Source organism: Narcine bancroftii, chromosome 5 (assembly GCF_036971445.1).
Source record: "Narcine bancroftii isolate sNarBan1 chromosome 5, sNarBan1.hap1, whole genome shotgun sequence".
NCBI lineage: Eukaryota > Metazoa > Chordata > Chondrichthyes > Torpediniformes > Narcinidae > Narcine > Narcine bancroftii.
The window spans coordinates 72,143,805-72,169,095 of NC_091473.1; the positions used below are offsets into that span (position 1 = coordinate 72,143,805).

A 25,291-nucleotide genomic window follows, 5' to 3' on the forward strand; every position below is an offset into this window, starting at 1 on the left:
ACTTATTTTAGCAATGTAACCATTTGAATAATTGATTTGGTCTGACCCTGAATTTAAAGGTTTTAGAGTTGGCAGAGAAGAATATAAGATTAATTTGTTTGCATTTGATGTAATAATTTATTTGTCAGAACCATAAAATTCATTGCATACATTTTATTTAAGGTTCAAAGAATATGGAATAGTATCAGGATATAAGGTAAATTGGGATAAAAGTGAGATCATGTCTCTTACTGGAGGTGATTATACTCAGATTCTCAATTTAAATGGCCATTGAATGGAATAAAATATTTAGGGATATGAGTAGATAATTTAAATAATATATATTGTTAAATTATACCCCTTTACTTAAGAAAGTTGATGAAGATTTACAAAAGTGGATCAAATTACCAATAACATTATTGGGAAGAGTTAATTGAATAAAAATGAATATATTTCCAAGAGTGCAATATCTCTTCACAAAAAAAATCAGGAACTTGTTTCCTGTTTCCGCTCCATATATGGTTATATGGTTCACTAAATAAATATGTAAGGAAATTTATTCAGAAGGGCAAGATGTCAAGCAAATTGTTAGAAAAATTAACATGGAAGTATGAATTGGAAGGCCTGCAACTTCCAAATTTTAAAAATTATTATAGAGCCACACAAATAAGATTTCTGTTTTCTTTTTATGAAGGAGAGAAACCAGCATGGATTAAAATAGAGATGGATAAGATAGGAGAGAAGACATCAGAAGATTTTGTATATAAAATGAGAAATGAGGTTAATATCTGAGGATAGGGATATAACACTGTTGAAGCACCTGATTAATATATGGAATAGAGTAAATAATGAAATGGGAATAAGCAATTAAGGTTAATTAAAATGCCTTTGATTCAAAATAGACATATCATTTACTATGAATAATAGACTTTTTAATATTTGATTCCATAAAGGAATTAGAAATATAGAAGACTGGTATGAAGGATAAAATTCAATGTCATTTGATCAATTAAAAAGTAAATACAGGATACAGAATCATACAATATTTTGTTATTATCAATTAAAGGAAATTTATGAGATAAATTGGGTGCAACAACATTATTGCCTGAAAGAAGTGAAATAGAAACTTTGATTTGTAATAGATTTACAAACTTACATTTGCTATGTACATTCTATTGCAAAAAGGAAGTTTGAAGTAGGGAATACATAGCTCTAGACAGAGATGGGAAATGGATTTGAATATAAATATTACGGAGAAAAATTGGCAGGAATTATGTTATAATAGTATGACAAATACAATAAATGTTAGATGTAGTTTGGATCAATTTAATTTTTTGCATCAATCATACCTTACTACACAAAAATTAAATAGATCGAAAGCAGAACTACCAGATAAATGTCTTAGGTGTAGTCAAGAGATGGGCACTTTTCTGCATTCTACATGGTCATGTTCAAAATTGAGACCATTTTGGATAGAATTAGGAAAAGTTCCAGAACAAGTTACGGGAGTTAAACTTACGCAAGATCAAATGCTTTTTTTAATTGGGCAATTTTTTGGTGTTAAGTCCAAAATTAAAATTGAATTTTTTTCCCAGAAAGTATTTATGAAAATTGTGTTTTAAGTTGCAAGAAAGTGTAGAGCAGTGGCATGGATATCACATTCCCATTTCGGAATGGAATGGCATGCCGAAATATATAATTATACACCTCTTGAGAAAATTACATATAATTTAAGGAATAAATATGATTTTTTCTGAAAGATTGGTGCCCATACTTACATAAGGTAAGTATGAATTTATAAAGAATTTTCCCTGAACCTCACAAAATCTTGCTAACTCCTTGGGATAAATAAATGATGATCTTGAAGGCAAAGTTGTATAAATTATGATGATATTTTGGTAACCAGATTTGTTTGTTTTTTCCTTTTCGGAAACTTTTCTTTACCTTTGTTTCAATCTTATTGCTTTTATTTTGAGGATTAATATTGGGGGGAGGGGTTGGTGGGGTTATTGGGGTTTGTAGCGTGTATAATTAATTTAAATATATGATGTCATTTTTCTGTATCTGGATACTAATACATGTTTGAAATTGTAATTAAAATATTTTAAAAAAACTTACAGGTTGTGATTTCCAAAATCAGCTCCTGCAAAAGGGTTCAATTTGTTATATGGCAAGGAAACAAGAATTGAATCTTGTTTTTTTTTTAATTTTCAATGTATTTATTTATTTTAATTTATTTTTATAGTAAGGTCATAAGATGGTTATGATATGAAAGTTTACACTATGATTCTGCCACAAAACACCAAATTCCTTGACTTGTTCATGACAGTGAATTCTGATTCTGATTCTGGCTTGATACCAAAATTTGTTGCCTATAATCTAATAATGTTTGTAGGATTTGATTGATGTTATTAGTTGGCTCACCCCTTATCAAAGCATTTTATTTTCTGCCACCCAATTGCACTTTTTGAGTAGATTTGTTCTCTGAGAACATTGGAGGACACAATATGTGACAATATTTGAAGTCAGATTTGTTGGATTGATCCCAAAATTTGTACCATTTAACTGAACAGTGACAGTATTTATGTGACAATTTCTCATTTAATCACATTCTGTTATGAAGAATGCCAAAGCAATAGGTCAGCAAACACATGGTGGGCCAAAAGACCCATTTCTCTGCAATAAATTCCATAACAAAGAAAGCTGTTCATTATATATTATCTTTGCTACGCAATTATATTTCATTTGAAGCAGACCCTCTCATGCATTATGGGGCCTTATCAGCCTTATTAAATACTCTTCGATACCATTGGGTTCTGGTAAACTAGACTTTAAAAAATTAAAAGTTACTGAAATATAAAACACATTTTCAAGTTACTCAAACTGAACTTTACAAGCAGAGTATAATAAGTGGGTGAAATTACATTGGCTCTTTATTTTACCTCAAAACGAATGCAAAAAAAAACCTAAATATTTCAAGAACCTAAAGAATCAATCTGAACTTGCTTTCTCATTTTTACAGTTTTGATTTAAAATTAAATTTTAAATGTAGACATACAGCATTGTTACAGGCCTTTCCGGCCCACAAGTCCATGCTGCCCAATTACACCCAATTAACCTACATCCCCAGGTATGTTTTGAACGGTGGGAAGAAATTGGAGCACCCAAATTAAACTGATGCAGATGCAAGGATAATGCACAAACACCTTACAAGACAATGCCGGATTCGAACCCATATTGCTGGTGCTGTAACAGTGTTATGCTAACTGCATTAACCATGGCACCCTATACTAATCTTGAAAGATTCTTGACTCAAGATGTCCACTCCAGTTTTCTCCTTGATGATCCTGGAATTCCATGATTTGCAATTTATTTGTGCTTTGCAGTTTCTTTATTTTATCACTGCCTTCTCCAGTTTATCTTTTCCTCAGTGAAATTTACTTCTCACTCTTTCCAGTGAGATTCAAGCTGCAGTATTCTCTGAATCAGATTCCTCACAGAATTATTTGAACTTAGTTCATAAAATGTTGTTTTTTCCTATGAGTACTCAATGTTTCAGCATTTGCAAGTTCCAACTTCTAGAAACAGGTCAAGTATGGACACGATGCAAAGCAAAAGCATTTTTCAAAGAGCAGTAGGGAGTAGTGCGGGTACCCTGCTGTGTTGCACATCGCTTTGGGCTTTTATATCATGCCAAAAGCAAAGGCAGAGAAACAGATGTTTACTTGTCTTGTCAGCAAGGACATCGTGACGGAACATTGAAAGAGCTGGACAAAACAAAGTCCAAGTTCTTCTTTTATCAAACCAGTATTATGCAATGATAATGAAGTTGTTCAGAAAGTGGAACAATCAGTTTCTCCTTCCATAGCAAAACCAGACATGAACCAAAAAAAATCCCAGTTGTCATGGGTCAAATGATATCAACTTCTTATAGCATGTTACTCATGTTTCACATTTCTCTATAGTCTATCACCAAATGTTGCTCATACAAAGAAATCTATCTAATTTCTATTTGTATGAATTGTTTGCATTATTTCTCAATGTCTGGTAACAGAAGAACTCTTGACCCATAACACCCTTGCTCAGGTTGGCTGCGCCAAACCTCATTGCATCCCTCAACTCAAACTCTTGCAGCCTGGAATGTGCCAGTTGGTAGCATTCCTCACCAATACCTCACTGTGCTGGAAGTCCAACATGTTTCGGACAAACCAAAGAGCATCTTTCTCCGAGTTGATGATCGTCCAGCAGCTCTGGTTGTCCATTTCTGTGAGGATCCCTAGGAATAGCCTGTAAATCAGAGTATCCTCTGTTACACTACTGCTGGGGATTAACTGTGAAAAGAACCCTTGCATCCTTCTCCATATACTCTTTGCAAATCCACAGTCTTCTAGGAGGCAGGCATCTATCTCATCCCCCTCACAGTTGTCTTGATGGCAACGTGAGTCTTTGGGTGATATTCCAGTTGTACAGGAAAGATCCATCCAGGAAGGATGGATCAGCCAAGCCAGAGTCAGATGCGTGTTGCAATGAGCCATCTTGAACATACAGAACATATCAACTGGCAGAGTTGAGTGTAGCATTCTTCCAGACATGGACAACATTAATATTTTCATAGTATTGTTTCCAAACTTAACTAACGCTAGTTTTTGACCATGCCTAAATGAAATTAGAAGTTTAAAACATCAACCTAAGTGAAAGAAAATGGAGAGTGATTAAAATATTGAATGGGCAAAGTATGCAAGAAATTGCTGAGGTTAAATGTATCAAATACAAAATGACCAAGAATTCAAGGGAAATGTTGAGGTTAGATGATGTGAGGAGAGGAGGAGCCATAAAAGTAGTATGTTTAGGTTATGGCTCAATTTGGTTGCCTGTCATGTTTCTGGACTGTCAATTCAACATTGGCGAACACAATATGCAACAATTGTATTAATTGGTTTTAATTATCCACAATGCATTATAAATAAAACTTGCAATTTCCTGTGGAAACAAGCATTGATGGTTTATTTTCTTTTTAAAATATTTTTTATTGAGTTTAATAGAAAACCCCCTTTATACTTGGTCTTCTAATTAATAACAGAAATTAAATCATATCATACACATATCACACAAAAATTGTAAATCAGGAATATAACCGTAATCATCCACTAACTTATCCAATTCAAAACATCGAATTTTATGATTATATTGAGTTAACAGTTAATCCATTCCTCATTATGTTGCCAAAATTAATGTTGAATCAAAAATAGATAAGATGTAATGGCAGCTACTAACTCTGAAGTACACCAAAGGATGCTGAAGGGTTTCAGTTGAAGAGATTTACTCAAACTTTGCGTGCACCTTTAAGGGCGGCACTCTGGTGGTGACGTCATCATGTTTGCCCAAGGGATGCACTTTGGTCTAAGCCATGAGGCATTGAGGTCTCCTGACGGTGCCATCTTCCCGCAGCTGCCCCGCCGGCGTGGCGATACAAGCTGGGCCAGTTTGCCACGAGTTTGCCACACAACCTCCCCAGAACCGGCTTATGCGTCTCGCTGCTTGGGCAGCTGACTCCGTCGTCTATGTCAGGCTGTCAGTATTGGCTGGCTAAGGTCCAAGTGTGCTGCCATGAGCCTATTGTCTGTGAATATCTCCTCCCTGCCCCCAATGTCCAAAGCGAATGTCTTGCCTGAGCGTTTCAGAATTTTGTAGGGGCCCTCGTATCGGTGCTGCAGGTGTGCGGGGTGTGAGCCACACTGGATGAAAATGAAGACTGTTGTAGCCAGCTCCTTGGGGGTGCAAGACGGTCAACTGCCGTGGTGTGTCGGTGGTGGGGGTGCAAGTGAGGCAAGTTTGTCCTGCAAGTCTGCCAGTAAGGTCTGATTCTCGGTTGCGGAACCAGTGCTTGAGCTGAAGTACTCCCCGGGTAGCAACAATGGTGCGCCGTAGATCAGCTCTGCAGACGAAACCTGTAGGTCTTCCTTTGGGGCCGTTCTGATACTGAGCAGCACCCAGGGAAATCCATCTATCCAGTTGGGGCCGGTGAAGTGTGCCATGAGAGCTGACTTGAGGTGCCGGTGGAAGCACTCTATGAGACCGTTGGCCTGAGGATGGTATGTGGTGGTATGGTAGAGCTTGATCCCCAGGAGGTTCACCAGCTGCAACCAGAGGGCGGATGTGAACTGGACGCCCCTGTCGCTCATCATGAGTGCCGGAACGCCAAACCTGGCGATCCATTGGGCAAGCAGAGTTCTGGCGCAGGACTTGGCAGAAGTATCCTTTAGCTGGATGGCTTCAGGCCACCTCATCATCCGGTTGACCGTAGTCAACAAATAGTGGATGTCCTTGGCCCACGATGTCGATGTGGATGTGCTCAAATCTCTTGGCTGGGGGTCGAATTGTTGCTTTAACATGGTGGTGGACTTTAGAGGCCTGACACTATATCCAGTTTCTCACCATCTAGGCCATTTGTTTCTTGAGGCCATGCCACACGTAACGTTCTGCTACCATGCACACCAAGGCCTTGACCGAGGGGTGAGCCAAGTTGTGGACCATGCTGAAAGCCTGCGGCCTCCATTGCAGTGGGACTACTGGGCATGGTGAGCTGGTGGAAACATCACAGAGTAACGTGTCGGGGCTGGAACATAGGAACATAGGAAGTAGGAACAGGAGTAGGCCAAAAATGGCCCATCGAGCCTGCTCCGCCATTCAATACGATCATGCCTGATCTAATTTATGACCTAACTCCACCTACCTGCCTTCTCCCCATATCCCCTAATTCCTCTATCATGTAAAAATTTATCTAACCATATCTTAAATATGTTTAATGAGGCAGCCTCAACCACTTCCCTGGTTAGAGAATTCCAAACATTCACTACTCTCTGGGAAAAACTATTTTTCCTCATCTCTGTCCTAAATCTACTCCCCCGAATCTTGAGACTGTGTCCTCTCGTTTTAGTTTCCCCGGCCAACTCAAAAAACATTTCTACATCTATCCTATCCATACCCTTCATAATCCTATATGTTTCTATGAGATCTCCTCTCATTCTTCTGAACTCGAGCGAATACAATCCTAGACGATTTAATCTTTCATCATAAGTCAACCCCTTCATCCCAGGGATCAACCTAGTAAACCTCCTCTGGACCGTCTCCAAAGCCAGTATATCCTTCCTCAAATATGGAGACCAGAACTGGACACAGTACTCCAGGTGCGGTCTCACCAGTACCTTATACAGTTGCAACATTACCTCCCTACTCCTGAATTCAATTCCTCTAGCGATGAAGTCGGTGAGTCCGGCAGCTTAAGGTCCTTGAGGTGGAAGCCCATGATGGCGGTGTGGAAAGCCTGAGATTCCTCATCCCCTTTCTGTACCTGCACTAGCTGAGCATAGTCCAGGCCGGAGGACAGGTTGTGGATGGTGGGCCATGGGAGTGCATCTGCAATGATATTGTCCTTACCTGCTCGGTGTCGGATGTCGGTGGTGAATTCCGATACGTAGGACAAAGGTCACTGTTGGCATGCCGACCAGGGGTCTTTGGACATGGCGAGGGCTTGGGTGAGTGGTTTGTGGTCCGTGAACACCGTGAACAGCCTGCCCTCCAGGAAATACCAGAAGTGTCTGATGGAAAGGTACAGGGCCAGGAGCATCCTGTCGAAGGCGCTGTACTTAGGTTCAGGGGCCGGAGGTGCTTGCTGAAGAATACAAGTGGGCACCACTGGCTGTTCACCGATTGCTCTAGGTCTCCCCCGATGGCCATGGCTGAAGCGTCCTCTGAGAGTGCGGTGTGGACATTGGGGTGCGGGTGGGCCAGTAGGATGGTGCTCACCAGGGCATTTTTTGTCACAGTGAAGGCTGTTTCGGCCTCTTCCGTCCACTCCAGGGCCTTACTTTTGGTAGCGATCAGTGTGAACAATGGATGCGTGATGCGAGCTTCCCCCGGGATGAAATGGTGGTAGAAATTGACCACCCTGATGAATTATTGTAGACCCTTGAGGGTATCAGGTTTCGGGAACTGGTGTACGGCTGCCACTTTCTCGGGATGGGGTGGCCCTGTCCACAGAGATGGTATGGCCCAGGAACTGCAGGGACTTCTTGCCGAACTGGCATTTGGCCACGTTGACGGTGAGGCTGAACTCTGTCAGGCGAGCAAATAGTGCACAGAGGTGGACTTTGTGTTCGTCGTTGTCCCAACTAGTGATTAGAATGTCATCGAGATAGATAAACACGAAATCCAGGTCTCTGTCCACTGCATCTATTAGCCGTTGAAATGTCTGGGCCATGTTTTTAAGGCCAAAGAGCATCCACAGAAACTTGAATAGACCGAAGAGGGTGATGATGGCGGTTTTGCCGATATCGTCGGGGTGGACTGGAACTTTATGGTACTCCCGTACCAGGTCAACCTTAGAGAAAATTTGGGCGCCATGCAAGTTGGCAGTAAAGTCTTGTATATGTGGGATGTGGTATTGGTCTGGCGTGGTCGTGTCATTCAAACGGTGGTAGTCTCCACATGGGTGCCACCCCCCGGAAGCCCAAGGGCTATCTGACCTACGGACGATCTCCAGCTACTGTAGTCGGGAGAATTCTTCTTTTGCAAGTTGTAGCTTCTCGGAGGGCAACCGTCTGGCTTTGGCATGGAGGGGGGACCCTGGGTCGAGATGTGGTGGCGGAAACCGTGCTGGGGCATGGCAGAAGTCAATTGAGGCAGCAGGATGGTGGGGAATTCATTGAGTATATGAGTATACTCATCCTTGGGGGCGCTAATGGAAGCTAGTCCCATGTCGCATGTGTTTGTATAATTGAGGCAGACTGTTTGAAACGTGTGGGTGTGCACCAACCGTTTGCCTTTAAAGTCTACCACCAGGCTGTGCACCTGGGGGAAGTTGGCTCCCAACAGCGCTATGCCCACCGTGGCTAGTACGAACTTCCAGCTAAACCTGTCCTTGCTGCTCTGGATCTGGGTGTTGCGTGTGCCAAAAGTCTTGATCGTGTATCCATTGGCTACCCAGGTGCAGGTTTCGAAGGCAGTCAGGGGAAGCACACTCAGCTCTGCTCTGGTGTCCACCAGGAAACGTCGGCCATTGGTCTTAACTGTTACGTGCAGGAGACTGTTAGTGTGGCCAGCCGTTGCAGCCATCAACGGCGGTTGGCAGGGTCGTTTCCCTGAAATGAACAGGGCTGCCTACACTTGTGGGCTTGGGCCCCCCAGCGTTGATGGTAGAAGCACCAGGTGGAGTGGGGCTCTTCTGGTTTGTGCATGGGGAGGGGTGCTTGAGGTCGGCTGTATCCAGGGCGGTTTCGTTTTCTCACTTTGTTCACCAGAGCACGTCCACGCTGGCTGCGACTCTCTGTGGATCTGAGAAATCCTCATCTGCCAGCAGGAGCTGGATGTCTTCAGGAATCTGCTTGAGGAAGGCCTGCTCAAACATCAGCCAGGGTCTGTGGCCCTCTGCCAGTTTGAGCATCTCATCCATAAGGGTAGATGGATTTCTGTTCCAGACCATCCAGGTGTAGGAGCATGATATTGCGCTGGCAATGAGTGAGGTCGAAGGTGCCGAGGAGAAGGCTTTTGAGGGTGAGGTATTTACCTTCCTCTGGTGGGTTGTGGATCAGGTTATCCACCATGGCCGCGGTTTCTTGATTGAGCACACTCACGATGTGGTAAAACATCGTGGCATCTGGAGTGATCTGAGGTGAAACTGTGCCTCCGCCTGCCCAAACTAAGTGTGTGGACAATGCATCCAGAAGTGGGGGGTGGTGGTGGGGAGATTCACCGTGACCGCATTGACTGCTGCTGAATCCATATTAGGCCAGAAAAACGTGTAGACTCGCTGGGGGTCACCAATGTAGTGGCAGCTACTCATTCTGAAACACACCACAGGTCACTGAGGGGTTTCAGTTGAACTGATTTATTCAAACCACACACACGCCCTTCAAGGGCAGTGTGAGATCTGCCCCGCGGTGGTGGTGACATTATCACATTCGTCCAAGGCGCGCACTTTGGTTTAAGCCACAAGGCACTGAGATCCCCTGATGGCGCCATCTTCCCACGGCTGCCCCGCCACCACAGCGATACAAGCAGGGCTGGTTCGCCGCGAGTGATGTGTGCTGCCACAAATATATAATTAAGATTCCCTAATTTAAAAAAGGGGATTTTATACTTCTCAGGTATTTTTGTCTTATTCTGCGATATGGTGGCTTCTTAAATATGCTTCAAATCTTCCCACTTACAAGGTTTACTCCTTCAATCACATTTTTTAAACACATTTTATTTCCGCGAATGAATTTAATATTTAATTTAACTACTCACAAAACGTAAGAGTTTGAAGGCTAAGTGCATTGAACATTTGCATCCATAGAACTGCACCAAGTGCATTGCCTGTTCAGCCTGAGGACCAGGAGAATACAAGAAAGATGCCAATAAAGTGAGTTAACATTTATCTTCATGTACTTTCTCTTCATTAGATGCTGTTTGAAAGATAGTTATATATTTTTGCATGAATTTATCAGCAGTGGTTCTGTCAACGTTCTGATACCATTCCAAGGTGCATTGGATGAAAACACATTTTATATGATAGTTTCTAAGAGGAAAATGCTTCAAAGCTGCCAGTTTTATTCCATTCTCTTCTCACAGGACAACCCCTGAAGAGGCAAAACTATGGTCTGAGTCTGTGGATAAGTTGCTGTACCACAAAGGTGAGCAGAGGTCAATCACTCAGAACAGTTGCAGCCAATATATATTTCTTCTTAGAAGCATTATTTTTTTAAAATTTAGAAATACTTGATCTTTTTTTTTTAAATTTTTTATTTTTCACACCATAAATACATTAGCCATGATATACACTTTTTCTTTTTCACACATATACAGTGACTTTTTCTCCCCGCCCCCGTCCCTCCTCCCAAGCCACCCCCCCACCACCCCCCCTCTCATCCATTTTAGGTATACAATCTAGGTTGCATTAAACCAGTCAGACCATGTTGTCATTCAACAAAAATACACCAGAAATTCTACTGAGTCCATTCTTTTCTTTCCTTCTCCTTCCATCAACTTAGGTAATGTTTGTCCCTGGTAGGTTTTCGCTATTGTATTTAATGTAGGGCTCCCATACTTGTTCGAATATTTCAATATTATTTCTTAAACTATATGTTATTTTTTCTAATGAAATACATTTATTCATTTCTATATACCATTGTTGTATTTTCAAATTATCTTCCAATTTCCAGGTTGACATAATACATTTTTTTGCTACGGCTAGGGCTATCTTAACAAATCTTTTTTGTGCATCCTCCAAATCAATTCCAAATTCTTTGTTTTTTATGTTACTTAGGAGAAAGATCTCTGGATTCTTTGGTATATTGTTTTCTGTTATTTTATTTAATATCTGATTGAGATCATCCCAAAATTTTTCTACTCTCTCACATGTCCAGATTGCATGAATTGTTGTTCCCATTTCTTTTTTACATCGAAAACATCTATCAGATACTGTTGGGTCCCATTTATTTAACTTTTGCGGTGTAATGTATAGTCTGTGTAACCAATTATATTGTATCATACGTAGCCTCGTATTTATTGTATTTCTCATCGTTCCAGAACATAATTTCTCCCATGTTTCCTTTTTTATCTTTATATTTAAATCTTGTTCCCATTTTTGTTTAGCTTTACCATTTGTTTCCTCATTCTCCTTTTCTTGCAGTTTAATATACATATTTGTTATAAATCTTTTGAATAACATTGTATCTGTAATCACATATTCAAGGATACTTCCCTCTGGTAAACTCAAATTGCTTCCTAATTTATCTTTCAAGTAGGATCTCAGTTGGTAATATGCCAGCGCTGTATCTCCAGTTATATTGTACTTATCTCTCATTTGTTCAAAGGATAAGAATCTACTTCCTGAAAAACAATTTTCTATTCTTTTAATCCCTTTTTTTTCCCATTCTCTAAAGGAAAGGTTATCTATTGTAAAAGGGAGTAGCTTATTTTGCGTCAATATTAGTTTTGGTAATTGATAATTTGTTTTATTTCTTTCTACATGAATCTTCTTCCAAATATTGAGGAGATGATGTAATACTGGAGAAGTTCTATGTTGTACCAATTTTTCGTCCCATTTATATAATATGTGTTCAGGTATCTTTTCCCCTATTTTATCTAATTCTAATCTCGTCCAGTCTGGTTTTTCCCTTGTTTGATAAAAATCTGATAGGTATCTTAATTGTGCGGCTCTATAATAATTTTTGAAGTTTGGCAATTGTAAGCCTCCTTGTTTATACCATTCTGTTAATTTATCTAGTGCTACCCTCGGTTTCCCCCCTCTCCATAAAAATTTCCTTATTATTTTCTTTAACTCTTTGAAGAATTTTTCTGTCAGTTGTATTGGCAATGCCTGAAATAAGTATAATATCCTTGGAAAAATGTTCATTTTAATACAGTTTATCCTTCCTATCAGTGTTAGTGGTAGATCTTTCCAATGCTCTAAATCGTCCTGTAATTTTTTCATTAGTGGATTGTAATTGAGTTTATATAATTGGCCTAGATTTTTGTTTATTTGTACACCTAGGTATCTTATTGCCTGCATTTGCCATCTGAATGGAGATTCCTTCTTAAATTTTGAGAAATCCACATTATTCATAGGCATTGCTTCACTTTTATTTACGTTTATCTTGTAACCCGACACTTCTCCATATTCCTTCAATTTCTTATATAATTCTTTTATTGATAGTTCTGGTTCTGTTAAGTACACTATAACATCATCCGCAAATAGACTGATTTTATATTCCCTGTCTTTTATTTTTATTCCTTTTATATTATTATCTATTCTTATCAATTCTGCTAGTGGTTCTATAGCTAGCGCAAACAATAAAGGTGATAGTGGGCATCCCTGCCGCGTTGACCTGCTTAAGTTAAATTGCTTTGATACATGTCCATTTACTGTCACTTTCGCTAACGGTCCCTTATATAATGCTTTAATCCAATTAATATACTTCTCCGGTAAACTGAATTTTTGCAATACTTTGAACAAATAATTCCATTCTACTCTGTCGAAGGCCTTCTCTGCGTCTAAAGCAACTGCTACTGTAGGTGCTTTATTTCCTTCTACTGCATGAATTAAGTTAATAAATTTACAAATATTGTCTGTTGTGCGTCTTTTTTTGATAAATCCAGTTTGGTCTAAATTTACCATTTTCGGTACCTGTTCTGCTAATCTGTTTGCTAATAGTTTAGCTATTATCTTATAATCTGTGTTTAGCAAAGATATTGGTCTATATGACGCTGGTGAGAGTGGATCTTTCCCTTGTTTTAGTATTACTGTAATTATTGCTGTTTTACATGAATCTGGTAAGTTTTGTGTCTCATCAATCTGGTTGATTACATCCAGGAGGGGCGGTATTAATAAGTCTTTAAATGTTTTGTAGAATTCTATTGGAAATCCATCCTCTCCTGGTGTCTTATTATTTGGTAATTTTTTTATAATCTCTTGTATTTCTACTGTTCCAAATGGTTCTGTTAATTTATTTTGTTCCTCTATTTGTAGTTTTGGTAGTTCAATTTTAGTCAAAAATTCATCTATTTTCCCTTCTTTCCCTTCGTTTTCAGTTCGGTATAATTGTTCATAGAATTCTCTAAAGTTTTCCTTAATTTCTTTTGGATTATATGTAATTTGTTTGTCTTTTTTCCTTGATGCCAATACCATTTTCTTAGCTTGCTCTGTCTTAAGCTGCCATGCTAGGATTTTGTGCGTTTTTTCACCTAGTTCATAATATTTCTGTTTTGTCTTCATTATATTCTTCTCTACCTTATATGTTTGTAATGTTTCATATTTTATTTTTTTATCCGCCAATTCTCTTCTTTTAGTTGTATCTTCCTTCATTGCTAATTTTTTTTCTATGTTTACTATTTCCCTTTAGAAATACTTGATCTTGAAGAGCGCTCGCCTTCTGTAAATTGCAAAGGACTTATTTTACTCCTTCCTCCCTCGCAACCACATCCCATTGCCCTCCACAAGTTGCACGCACTTCTCCACCCTGACAATATTGTTCACTGCAGCAAGGCTCAAATTACAAATAGAGCAAAAAAAAAGATGTAACCCTGTGGTTGACGAAAATACAAAACGGAGCTTTCAGTGATGGAAATCTCCAACAGGTCAAGCAGTGACAGTGGAGGGAGGAAAGAGGAGTCAATCGTTAGAACTTAACCAGCTGCATTTCATTAAGATGAGAGGGACAGTGAGAGTAGAGAGTCAGAGTGAGATCAGAAGCTCCATCTGGCATGACTCATCCAGATATGTTGCATAGTAGTAGCAGGACTGACCTGCCATCTCCCAACATTCCAACCCATTGTAATGGAGAGATGGTGGCCGCCACAGGGTGGCACTGCAGAGTTCCTATTCAGAGGACATGCCAATCAAGGTTGGTCTCACCCCAAGCCATCAAAGTGATCCTCGTGATTGGCCCTTTCAAATTACCAGGTACTGGGTTCCAGGCAGCCTGGCTAGATTTAGCCCTGACCTTCACCTAATTGGCCATGTGAACCACCTGGGCTGACCCCTGGCTGAGCCCCTGCACTTGGCTTCAAGCCATTGGTCACAACAGCCGATGGGGCCCAGCCTGCCTCCAAGTGATTGGCCTCCCAATACCTGCTGCAGGACCATACTTTCCTTTGCTCTCTCTCGAATCTTCATGGCTCATGAGTATCATCTTCTGTATTACAGTGGGGTGAGACCTGAGGCCAGTTAGTTAGAGCCGTGTCTGTACAGGTCAAGGGGTGGGGGCACATAGTGTTACCTTGATCTGATTGTTTACTGTATGTGTGTTTGCACCATTCCTAAGTTTTGTCAGTTTCCCTCATAACCTGCAGTGCATATTCATCCCCTTGCAAACTGGTTAAGTTAATTTAGCATTTAGATTCCATTGTTTCCTCTGCATCTCTTGAGGAATAAGCTTGTGCTTTGTACCTGGATCTCAGTCTGGTTCTTAACCTGTGGGACCCACAGAAACTACTTATAACACCCACGCACCTATCTCCGACCAACCAGCCATGTAACCCACTGAGAGGCAGAACAATTTAAAGATAAAAAAAGAACCCAGGCCAATTTTGAGGCAGGAAAAATTATTTCAAAAGTGCTCCAAGGTCAAAGAAGCAAATTCCAACAGAAAACAACTGTCATCAGGAAATTCTTTCTGATATCAGCCAAATTTAGTTATTTCGCTGCTCTGTGTGGCCTCCTCCACATTGGTGAAACCAAACACAGTTTAGGTGACCACTTCACCAAACACCTGCATCTTATCTGTGGTAAAACAAAAAAGACTGTAGACACCCGTGGTTAAAGCGGTTGAAGTAAGAACACACAATGCTGAAGAAACTCAGTAGGTCAAACAGTGTCCTTTATAGAGCAAAGGTAAAAATAAATAACCAATGTTTTGGACTTGTGCCCTTCAATGTATACTTTGATGAAGGGTTCAACCCCGAAACGTCAGTTCTGTATCTTTCCCTTTGCTCTATACAGGACGCTGTGTGACCTGCTGAGTTTCTCCAGCATCGTGTGTTCTTACCTGTGGGTTTAAGCTTGAGCTTTTTGTAGCCAACCGTTTCAACTCTCCCAGCCTTCCCTGCACAGATATGTCTGTCCACAGCTTCAGCCTCAAGGGAGAGGCTAAATGTAAACCTGTGAAACAACACATCATATTCCTCATGGACAGGTTTAAGCCTAAAAGCATGAACATTGATTTTAGGTAACCCCACCTTTATATGGTGCCACAGTTTCCATTTCTTCTTTACCAACTCGATGTACCATCAATAATCACGAAAGGCTGATATTAACTAAAGATAGGAACTACCCACAACCTCATCAAATGATCGAAGCAAAGAGAAAGGAAACATCCAAGGGGCTATGGGTTGGATCACTTGAGTCCAGCTGGCAGTAGCCAGTCATGGCACAACAGTGGTTTGCTACATTACTGCTGTTCTTACTTTATCTCCAATTCTTTCATCATTCACCCAACCACCCCCCCCCCAACCACACCCATACTCTCCCCCTATCACTTCAATCCTCTCACCTTTTGCCCAATACTCATATCAACTTTTGACCCCTCACCAGAACCTTTATATATGTAATATCAACTCATTTTTGAACTTGGTCTTAATTAAGGGCCCCGACCTGAAACATTGACGGACCATTTTTACCCCTGGACACTGAATTCTTCCAGCAGCTCTTTGTTTCCTCTGGATATCTCAACTGTTTGGTATTCATCTTTCAGCTGTCATTAGATCATGGAGTTAGAGTTCAGCTGTTTCTTTCCTGTGTCAGCAGTCGTGTTTTGCTTCTCCCCTTCTATTTAATACTGAAGTACATTATAGTTCAGCTGTTTCTTTCCTTTGTTGGCAGTCGTGTTTTGCTTCTCCCCTTCTATTTAACACTGAAGTACATTATAGTTCAGCTGTTTCTTTCCTGTGTTGGCAGTCGTGTTTTGCTTCTCCCCTTCTATTTAACACTGAAGTACATTATAGTTCAGCTGTTTCTTTCCTGTCTCGGCAGTCGTGTTTTGCTTCTCCCCTTCTATTTAACACTGAAGTACATTATAGTTCAGCTGTTTCTTTCCTGTGTCGGCAGTCGTGTTTTGCTTCTCCCCTTCTATTTAACACTGAAGTACGTTATAGTTCAGCTGTTTCTTTCCTGTGTCGGCAGTCATGTTTTGCTTCTCCCCTTCTATTTAACACTGAAGTACATTATAGTTCATCTGTTTCTTTCCTGTGTCGGCAGTCGTGTTTTGCTTCTCCCCTTTTGACTTCCACTGGTGCAGTTATCAGTAGTACCCTTACCTCAGATGAAGGGTCAAAAGCAAGGCATGAAATTATATAGTGCTTTTTATGTCCAATGATCATCCCAAAGCACTTTATAGCCAACAAAGCACTTTTAAAGCAGCAGCTCCCAATTAATACCTGAATAACAAATGGGCACATTAACTACTTTGGTGAAATATAAGTGTCAGTCAGATTGGGGTGGCATGGTTGGCATAGCAGTTAGTGCCACGATTGGGACCAGGGTTCAAATCCCGTGCTGCCAGTAAGGTGTTTGTACGTTCTCTGCATGGGTTTTCCCTGGGGGGCTCCGGTTTCCTCTCACTGTTCAAAAACATAGGGTGGGGGCTGTAGGTCATTCAGGTGTAATTGGGGGGGCACAGGCTCAAGGGCTGAAATGGTTTGTTGTTGTGCTGTATGTCTACAATTTAAATAAATAAATATTTCATTTGAATTTAACACACTGAGGTACTCCTTTGCAATTGTGCCATTTTTTGAGCTCAAAACAAAAATTAGCTCAACAAGGTGAGCAACATCAATGGGAGAGAAAAAAATTGGTTAGCATTGTGGTCCAGAATCCCTCATCAAGAATGATGAAGGGACTTGATGAAGGGTTCCAGCCCACAACATTGACAATTCTTTATCTCCCTTTGATACTGCTTGATCTGCTGAGTTCTTCCAACAAAGTATGGCTCCAGATTCCAACATCTGCAATCTCCTGTTTGCCTATAGGCTTTTGCCATTACCAATCAACTGTGAATATGAATTACTTATTTTATTTTCTCTTACTTTTATATTATTAATCATAATTATATTGTTAGTTTCTGTTATGAATCTGGAAAGCTGAAACAAGTAAGACATTCGTTCATCTGCACATTGAATTCATGTATAGCATAAACTCTCATTCTCATTAAAAAAACTGCTTCTCCAGTAGTATGGCAGTCTGTCAGTGTTGCAGTAACATCGACCTCAAATTTTGAACTCTGCTCTCTAGAGAGAGATGGAAATCCACAAGCTCATCAATTAGAGCACACATGTCAAACTCTGGCCCGCGGGCCAAATTTGGCCCGCGATATAATTATATTTGGCCCGCAAGATCATTTCAAAAATGTATTAGAGGTGGCCCGCTCTGCAGCGAGAGCCGATGCTGTTTTTTGGTAATGTCACCTCCACCATCCTCCCCCTTCATTGCACATCCTTCCCCATTGTAACACGAAAAATTGTAACACGAGAAGTCTGTCGATGTCATCAGCCGGCAAGCCAGTTGGAAGGCTCCCCGCACAACCAGTCACTTCCCCCACCTGTCGAGCGGTGCGGCGGATGGGCGAGCGCCTGTGATTTCCTGTCGGCGTGACGGGCATGGCAGGCTGCGCATGGCCCCCGGGCAGCACGAGCCCCGCGCGACTGGCACCGGACGGCCCTTCCACAGCGCGAGCACACTTCTCCCGGTCGCCACGGCCTTCAGCGCTTGCACCCACGCAGACCCCATGGACAGCTGGTTCAGCCCTGCACGTGAAGAGAGAGATGGTGGCTGTCCGCAAAGGCTGATCGGCAGCGCGCTGGGCCTGAGTGGGTGGGTAAGCAGGGGTGGGCAGAGGGTGTAGGTGAGGAGTAATGGGCAGGGGAAGTTATGGTGGTGCGAGGGGCAGTCAGAGGGAGGGATGAGTAGAAGGAGGGGTGGATAGGGAAGAGGTAAAAGGGGAGGGGCAGGGCGAGTAGGGGAGGGGTGATTAGAGGGTGAGAGACGGGTAGAGGGAGGAACAGGTTGAGGGGAGAAGCAGTAGAGGGGCGTATATAGGATGGGGTGGGTAGAGGCAGAGCGAGTGGAGTGAGGGGTGAGTAGAGGTTGGGTAAAGGACTGGTCAGGTAGAGGGATGATGGGTCGAGGGTGAATAGAGGCCTAGAGCCTGAGGAGTGAGCAGGAAATGCTGAGTCCTGATGCAGGCCAAAATGGACACAGCCTGTGAATGCTGACTACATCTCCATAGGGACCAAATAGGTTTCCCTCAGGTCAAGCAAAGGGTGAACTTGAGCTACCTATTCCTGACCTGTAACATTATCCTCCTAAAGTTATATCCTAAAGTTTAACATTACATATGTTGAAAGAAGAGAAAACATGCAGATGTTGTTGAAAATTTTCAATAAATATTTAGTTCGGCCCTCGACTTAGTCCAAGTTTTTAATTTTGGCCCTCTGTGAATTTGAGTTTGACACCCCTGAATTAGAGGATACAGTGCTGGCAAATGAACCACCATTGGTATTTTCACTGCATGGGGCAGATTAAAATAATTTGCTGAAAATGTCCACTCCCTATTTTTGTTCTCATCAGGGCCAGCCATGGCTTGAATGGTCTGCTTAGTCTCTGTTCCTTTTTCTCAGCTGGTCAGGCTGCCTTCAGGAGTTTCCTCCGGAAAGAATTCAGTGAGGAGAACATTGACTTCTGGCTTTCCTGCGAGGCCTACAAGAAGATCAAGTCTCCTACGAAGCTGGCTTCTCAGGCCAAGAGGATGTACTCACAATTCATAAAAAGTGAGGCTCCTAAAGAGGTATTGGATTTGGTTATTTCAATAATGACTTCAATTAAAGTAAAATTTTGGAAGTTTTTTTACCGCCTTGTTTTAAATTCTGAATTTTAATATTTAAACCTGTGTCCAATTCCTTCCAACATGATTCGATGTCTCTACAACTGCCTCTCACAAAACAAGCCTTTGATGAACCTTCCATGTTCCTAGAATTTTAGCCTTTGTCTTCCTCTGCTTCATCCATCTCATTTTTGTAGTCTTGCCTTCAACCCACATTTTGGAATTCTCTCTCCAATTATATCTGTCAAATGTTCTCTCCTCTTTAAGATGTTTCTTAATCTTTTGGTCAGCTATCCTAATGTATTTTTCCTTGACTCACTCTATGCCTATGTCTCAAAGCATTCCCAAAGAAAATTGGGATATTTTATAACCTTAAAAGCTCTATCTAAATGAAAGTTATATTGTTATATTAACCTGCTTCAAATCTTTTTTTTAGCAATTAGTTTTTTTTAAATTTTATTTAAAATCATAATAATTCATACAATAAAAATACAAACAATGACATAGCATTTTAACCCTTTACAACCCCCACCTCCTACCCTAACCCACCCCACAATTTTAGGCTGACATAATCAGAAACCCATGAAAATACTTGGCAGGTTATTGCACTAGCCATTGAAGTGTGTGTAGCTAGCAGTGTTCTCCAACACACATAGAATACTCTCTTATTCACACCCAAAACAGCATTCCATTTTCAGACATGAATTGGGAGACAGGGGAAAAAGATTTTTTATCATCTCAGAGGACGGAGAGGTATTCATGCAAAAATGATGCCAAATCACCAACTTAGGCTGTGAAGTAATCATATTCAGTTGAGGTACATTGGTGGCTCAGTGTGACAGTCACTCGTAAGAACAAACTTATTTGTTGTTTTGTGCTTTAGTTGAGTGCATGTCAGTCTATGGAGCAGGTGAGACCACAAAATAGTTGTTGCAGCTTACCTGTAGTCTGCTCTTTCATGTTTGGAAATGATAGCCTGGCTCACATGTGCATGGTTAACAAGCCAACACCAACAACCCAGCCATTAGCAGCTTGCCTTTGGCATTCAAACTTCACTAATTTATAATGGCATATTTGGAACTCATGGGAGAATTAACCAAATATTTCCTGCCTGTCTTCACAGGAGACAAAAGTAAATCTACCAAAAATATAAAATCTGGAAGATTTAGCTGGAATGAGGGAAATTAGTATTAGATAAAATCATGTCCTGGAGATGTTGCTGAGTCCAAATTTCATTACATCCTCATGACTATCTCATAGATTTTAAAGAGTTGGTGCTGCATTGGTTATCATCCATCAAAGTTTCTATAAGTTCTGAAATGGCTCCTGAGGATTGGAGGTGAGCAGCTGTAACGTGGTTATTCAAGAACCTTTTAGCCTGACATCAGCTGTAGACAAAATGCTGCAGTCTGTTGTGAAGGATGAGATAACAGAACACTTTGCAAGAAAATAATAGGTTTGAACAGAGTCAACATAGACTTATAAAATGGAAATCATGTTTGATGTGTCTGTTGGGATTCTATATGTGACCATATAGATAAATAGGAACTAATGCATATGGTGTATGAGGCTTTTGATAAGGTCTCACTCACATGCCTCACATTGAGCTGTGCCACTCCAGGACAACAAGCCCCAATGGTTCGTGTGCATAAAAACAGATTTTGGAAGCCTGAAATAGATGGAGGAAGTGAAAGGTCTTCAATCCAAAATGTTAGATCTATTTCTTCTTTCACAGGCATTGCCAGACATGTTTTCAGCACAGTTTGTTTTTATTACTGTTGATGGTGTACTTTGCATTTGATTAAAAAACATGTTTGATCATTCCTTGACGTCATCTCCCTGTCTGGGCTTCCTTGCATGCAAGATCAAATGTGAGATTTTGCATGTTTATTAACTTGGATTGAATTTGCACATTTTTTAACACACCAAGAAAAAGATACTCATTCAGCACTAGGTGCCAATTGTTCAGTTCTAAGACTGGAACATCGAAATGACTAAACGTACACTGATCGTCTTGCCAGATTCCTGATTCAAAATTCCATTTATTGTCATCTGCACAAAATACACAAAAAATGTTTTCCTTTATTTGCCCTGTAAATATAGATTTGTAACTCTCATAATATTTGACAGATTAAGATTGAAGCAACCGTATAGCTTTACTAAACATCTTTTTCCTTCCATGCCACAATTTGAGTTTGATGAATGTCTCTTATTTTGCTCCTCTATGGCATAATTTTCACCATTACCATTGATTTTCATGATGTCATTTGCTGTAAAAAGTAATTTCTATATGTTCTAAATATAATCAGAAAATATCATGCATCTATTGTTTGCACCAAAGCTTCCAATGGAACCAGCTTGAGTTAAGGTAACAATTTCATCCTTACCTGCTCCAGTAGTAATACAGGGTCTATTAGAGCCCATTTACACAAGATGGTGCTATTCCTGCCATGTTTCATTTTTGTACCTTTATTTTTGCACAGTAGTCTTTCAGGGAGCTTTCTTCATAACTTGAAGGTCTTCATTCAGGCATGGAAGAGGTTGGTAGATCCATAAGTTAACCCATACTCCATGCCATCATCAGCTCCCACTGCCTTGGGAAAGTCTACTGAAGAAAACATCCCTCCTCAGTCACACTGTCTTCTTCTTCTCCTCTCTCTTCGGGCAGAAGAGACACAAGTTTGAAAACATGCACCTCCAGATTCAAGTATGTTTCCTTGCTTTCTGTTATCAAACTCTTGAATGGAACTCTCACTGGAATAAAACGATGCACCTGCACTGTTTAATTTATTTTCTTTTTAACACTTGTGTCCTGCACTTTTGTCTTACATGGCACTTTTGCTTTATTATAACACCATGTCTTCCTGAAGAACGCAACAAAAAAGGAACAAGAGACGCCATCATTCCCCTCAATTCGGTGTTATCATGAGTGATCTAAGCTGGCCTCAACTCCTCATCTGTGCTGGCTCCTATATGCTTAATTCCTCAATCTTTTAAATATTTTTTTCTATCTTCACCTTACAAATATCTAATGATCTGACCTCCATCAATCTTGGGAGCAGAGACTTCCAAAGATCCACTGCCCTCTGAGAGAAACCTCTACACACCTCAGTTTTAAATATACAGCGCTTTATTTCACAGCGATGTCGCTTTGTTCGTGCCTCTCCCACTAGTTCATATGCACAACTCACATGATACCTTCAGGAAAAAAAAAGATATAGCAAGGAAAAATAGCTCAGGCTCTAAAGATTTTAATTTTCTTTCTCATAGATTAACATTGACTTTACAACACGAGAGAATATTACCAAAAGCATCCATGAGCCCACACAGTCCAGCTTTGATGTGGCGCAAAAATTAATCTACAGCCTGATGGCAAAAGATTGCTACCCTAGGTTCCTGAAATCAGAAAGCTACCTGGAACTGATAAACAAGAAGGACAACAATCAACAGAACTGAAACCACACACTTCTCGATGTCATACTTGATGATTTATGGGGAAACAGTTCACCTCTATAGATTATCTCTAATCTTTCCCATTGCCTGATGAAAGAGTCCCAACCTGAATTGCTAATTCTGCCTCCACTGTCACAGATGATGACCAGCTGATCATTTTGATTTATTTCTTGATTTACCACACTGAAAATACTATCGGCATTGTAAGACTGCTACCCACACATCCATTCTACGGAAACAGGCTCTTTGACCCAACTATTCCAAGCCAAGCAAAATGTCTGTCGGAGTTAGTCCCATTTTTCTGCATCTCACTAAGACTTGTCTGTACTTGTTCCTATCCAAGTATTTTTAAAAAAAGTTGTAATTGTACCCACTCTACCACTTTCTCTGGCACCTCATTCCAAAAACCCATCAACCTCTATGTGAATTAGTTGCCCCTCAGGCCTCTTTTAAATTTTCCACTCTTACCTTAAGCCCATGCCCTCTATTTCTGGGCTATTTTGCATGGATCTGAAAACTCAACCGGGCATTTGAAATGGTCCAGGGTGAGCAAGAAATTCGAGGGACATTTATGTTCTTCAAACTGGATGAATGAGTGAGAAAATATTGAGTGATTAGGCAAAAATCTGGCAAATGGAGTGTAATGTGATGGAAGTATGAGGCTGTGCAATTCATTCAAGGAACTTGTAAGGCAAATTATTATCTAAATGGAGAGACTGGAAGCAGATGAAATTTAGAGGGATCTCAGTCTAGGGCATAATCACAAAAAGTTAGCAGGCAGGCTTAACAACTAATTGTAAAGGCAAATACATTTTGGGTTTGTTGCAATAGAGTTGACATTTAAACATAGGGAGGTTTTGTTGCAATTATGCAGTATGTAGATGAAACCTAGAATACCCTCACCAAAAAAATACAGTAAATTGGGGCCAATATGAAAGAGATTCACAGGCTAGTTCCTGGTGAGACTTAAAGGTTTCCCTTAGAGTTTAGAAGAATGAGGGGTGGCCTTATTCAAACATATAGAATCCTAAGGGTTTTGACACTGAAGATATCAGGATGTTTTCACTCATGGGAAAGTCATGAATGAGGAGTCACAAGTACAATATAAGAAGCTAGTCTTTTAAAACAGATAAGTAGAAATTTCTTCTGTGCCTAGGAGATGTATCTCCAGAAATCTCTGTCCCAAGGGTTGGTTAAAGCTGGCTCATTAGAAGAGCTGAGGCAGCATTATTCAGCCATGACTAGTTGAAAGGCCCATGACTTACTTCAGCTCCTGTTTTCCTACATTCTTATAAAATAATCAATAGCAAAAGTGGAAAAGGCAAGTTGCAATAAATTTAAGATGTTCAATTCCTGAAGAGTATATTTTGGGAGTAGAAACTGATATAGTGGAGACACAGAATTTCAATGTTGTCATCCATTGAATTATGACTAATATTCAAATACATTTGTTAATTATTGAAAACAAGACAAGATGTCAGAAAAAAAGTGCAGCAGATGCGTTTGCAATTATTTTCAGAAGTTTTTATTGTGAGAATGTAATGTCCAAGATGGATCTGAATGCTGAATGATAAATGGGAAACGTTTGAGTTTACTCATGTTATGGGGGGAATCCTGAAGTAGATCTCCTCATTTGGAATCAAATATTTGAGCTCTGCATTTAAAAATAATCTTAAACTTTAGCCAGAAGCAATAAAGAAAATATTCTGCACAGAAGAGTATAATTGTGTTTGTTAGAACAATAAGGTTTGACTATATCCAGGCACAGTTCTTGGCTCACTCATTCATTATGTTCATTTATATTCATAAGATAATCACTCTAATTTCAAAATATGAATTCAGGCTTGCAGAGCAATATTCTCACAATGCATTGTCAAACAGAGTTTGGCACAATTCAAAAGAACAATATTAATTCTTAGGATTGTAAACTGAGCCATCCATCTTAACAGACAACACCTTCTCTATTCTTAGGTGTTTGCTTTCTGCATTTGTTTATTCAAATGGAAGTTGTTCAACAAAGTAACAGGGAAAATTTGTACACCAGGATAAAGGTGTTCACTCCAGACTTGATGATAATGTAACCTAAGAGATGTGGGAGAGTTTAAAAGGAAAGACGAATAAAAGACCATTGTATTCATATGAGTTTACTTCCTTTTTTTCTTTGGCTTGGCTTCGCGGACGAAGATTTATGGAGGGGGTAAGAAGTCCACGTCAGCTGCAGACTCGTTTGTGGCTGACAAGTCCGATGCGGGACAGGCAGACACGATTGCAGCGGTTGCAGGGGAAAATTGGTTGGTTGGGGATGGGTGTTGGGTTTTTCCTCCTTTGCCTTTTGTCAGTGAGGTAGGCTCTGCGGTCTTCTTCAAAGGAGGTTGCTGCCCGCCAAACTGTGAGGTGCCAAGATGCACGGTTTGAGGCGATATCAGCCCACTGGCGGTGGTCAATGTGGCAGGCACCACATTTACTTCCATTGGATTTGTAAATCACAAACCAGGGTCATCAGC

The 25,291-nt window shown here is 40.5% G+C and overlaps 1 protein-coding gene across 1 annotated transcript in view; it reads left to right on the forward strand.

Annotated features, from left to right (window-relative positions):
- LOC138763523 (regulator of G-protein signaling 21-like) overlaps positions 1-24,907 on the forward strand; it is a 36,853-nt gene extending 11,946 nt beyond the window's left edge. The window contains exons 2-5 of the mRNA XM_069937820.1: positions 10,316-10,381; positions 10,591-10,652; positions 19,132-19,298; positions 22,605-24,907. Of these exons, the coding sequence (XP_069793921.1) occupies positions 10,371-10,381; positions 10,591-10,652; positions 19,132-19,298; positions 22,605-22,790 (426 nt within the window). The 5' untranslated portion in view covers positions 10,316-10,370 and the 3' untranslated portion in view covers positions 22,791-24,907. The remainder of the gene's footprint in view (positions 1-10,315; positions 10,382-10,590; positions 10,653-19,131; positions 19,299-22,604) is intronic.
- The last annotated feature ends 384 nt before the right edge of the window (positions 24,908-25,291 follow it).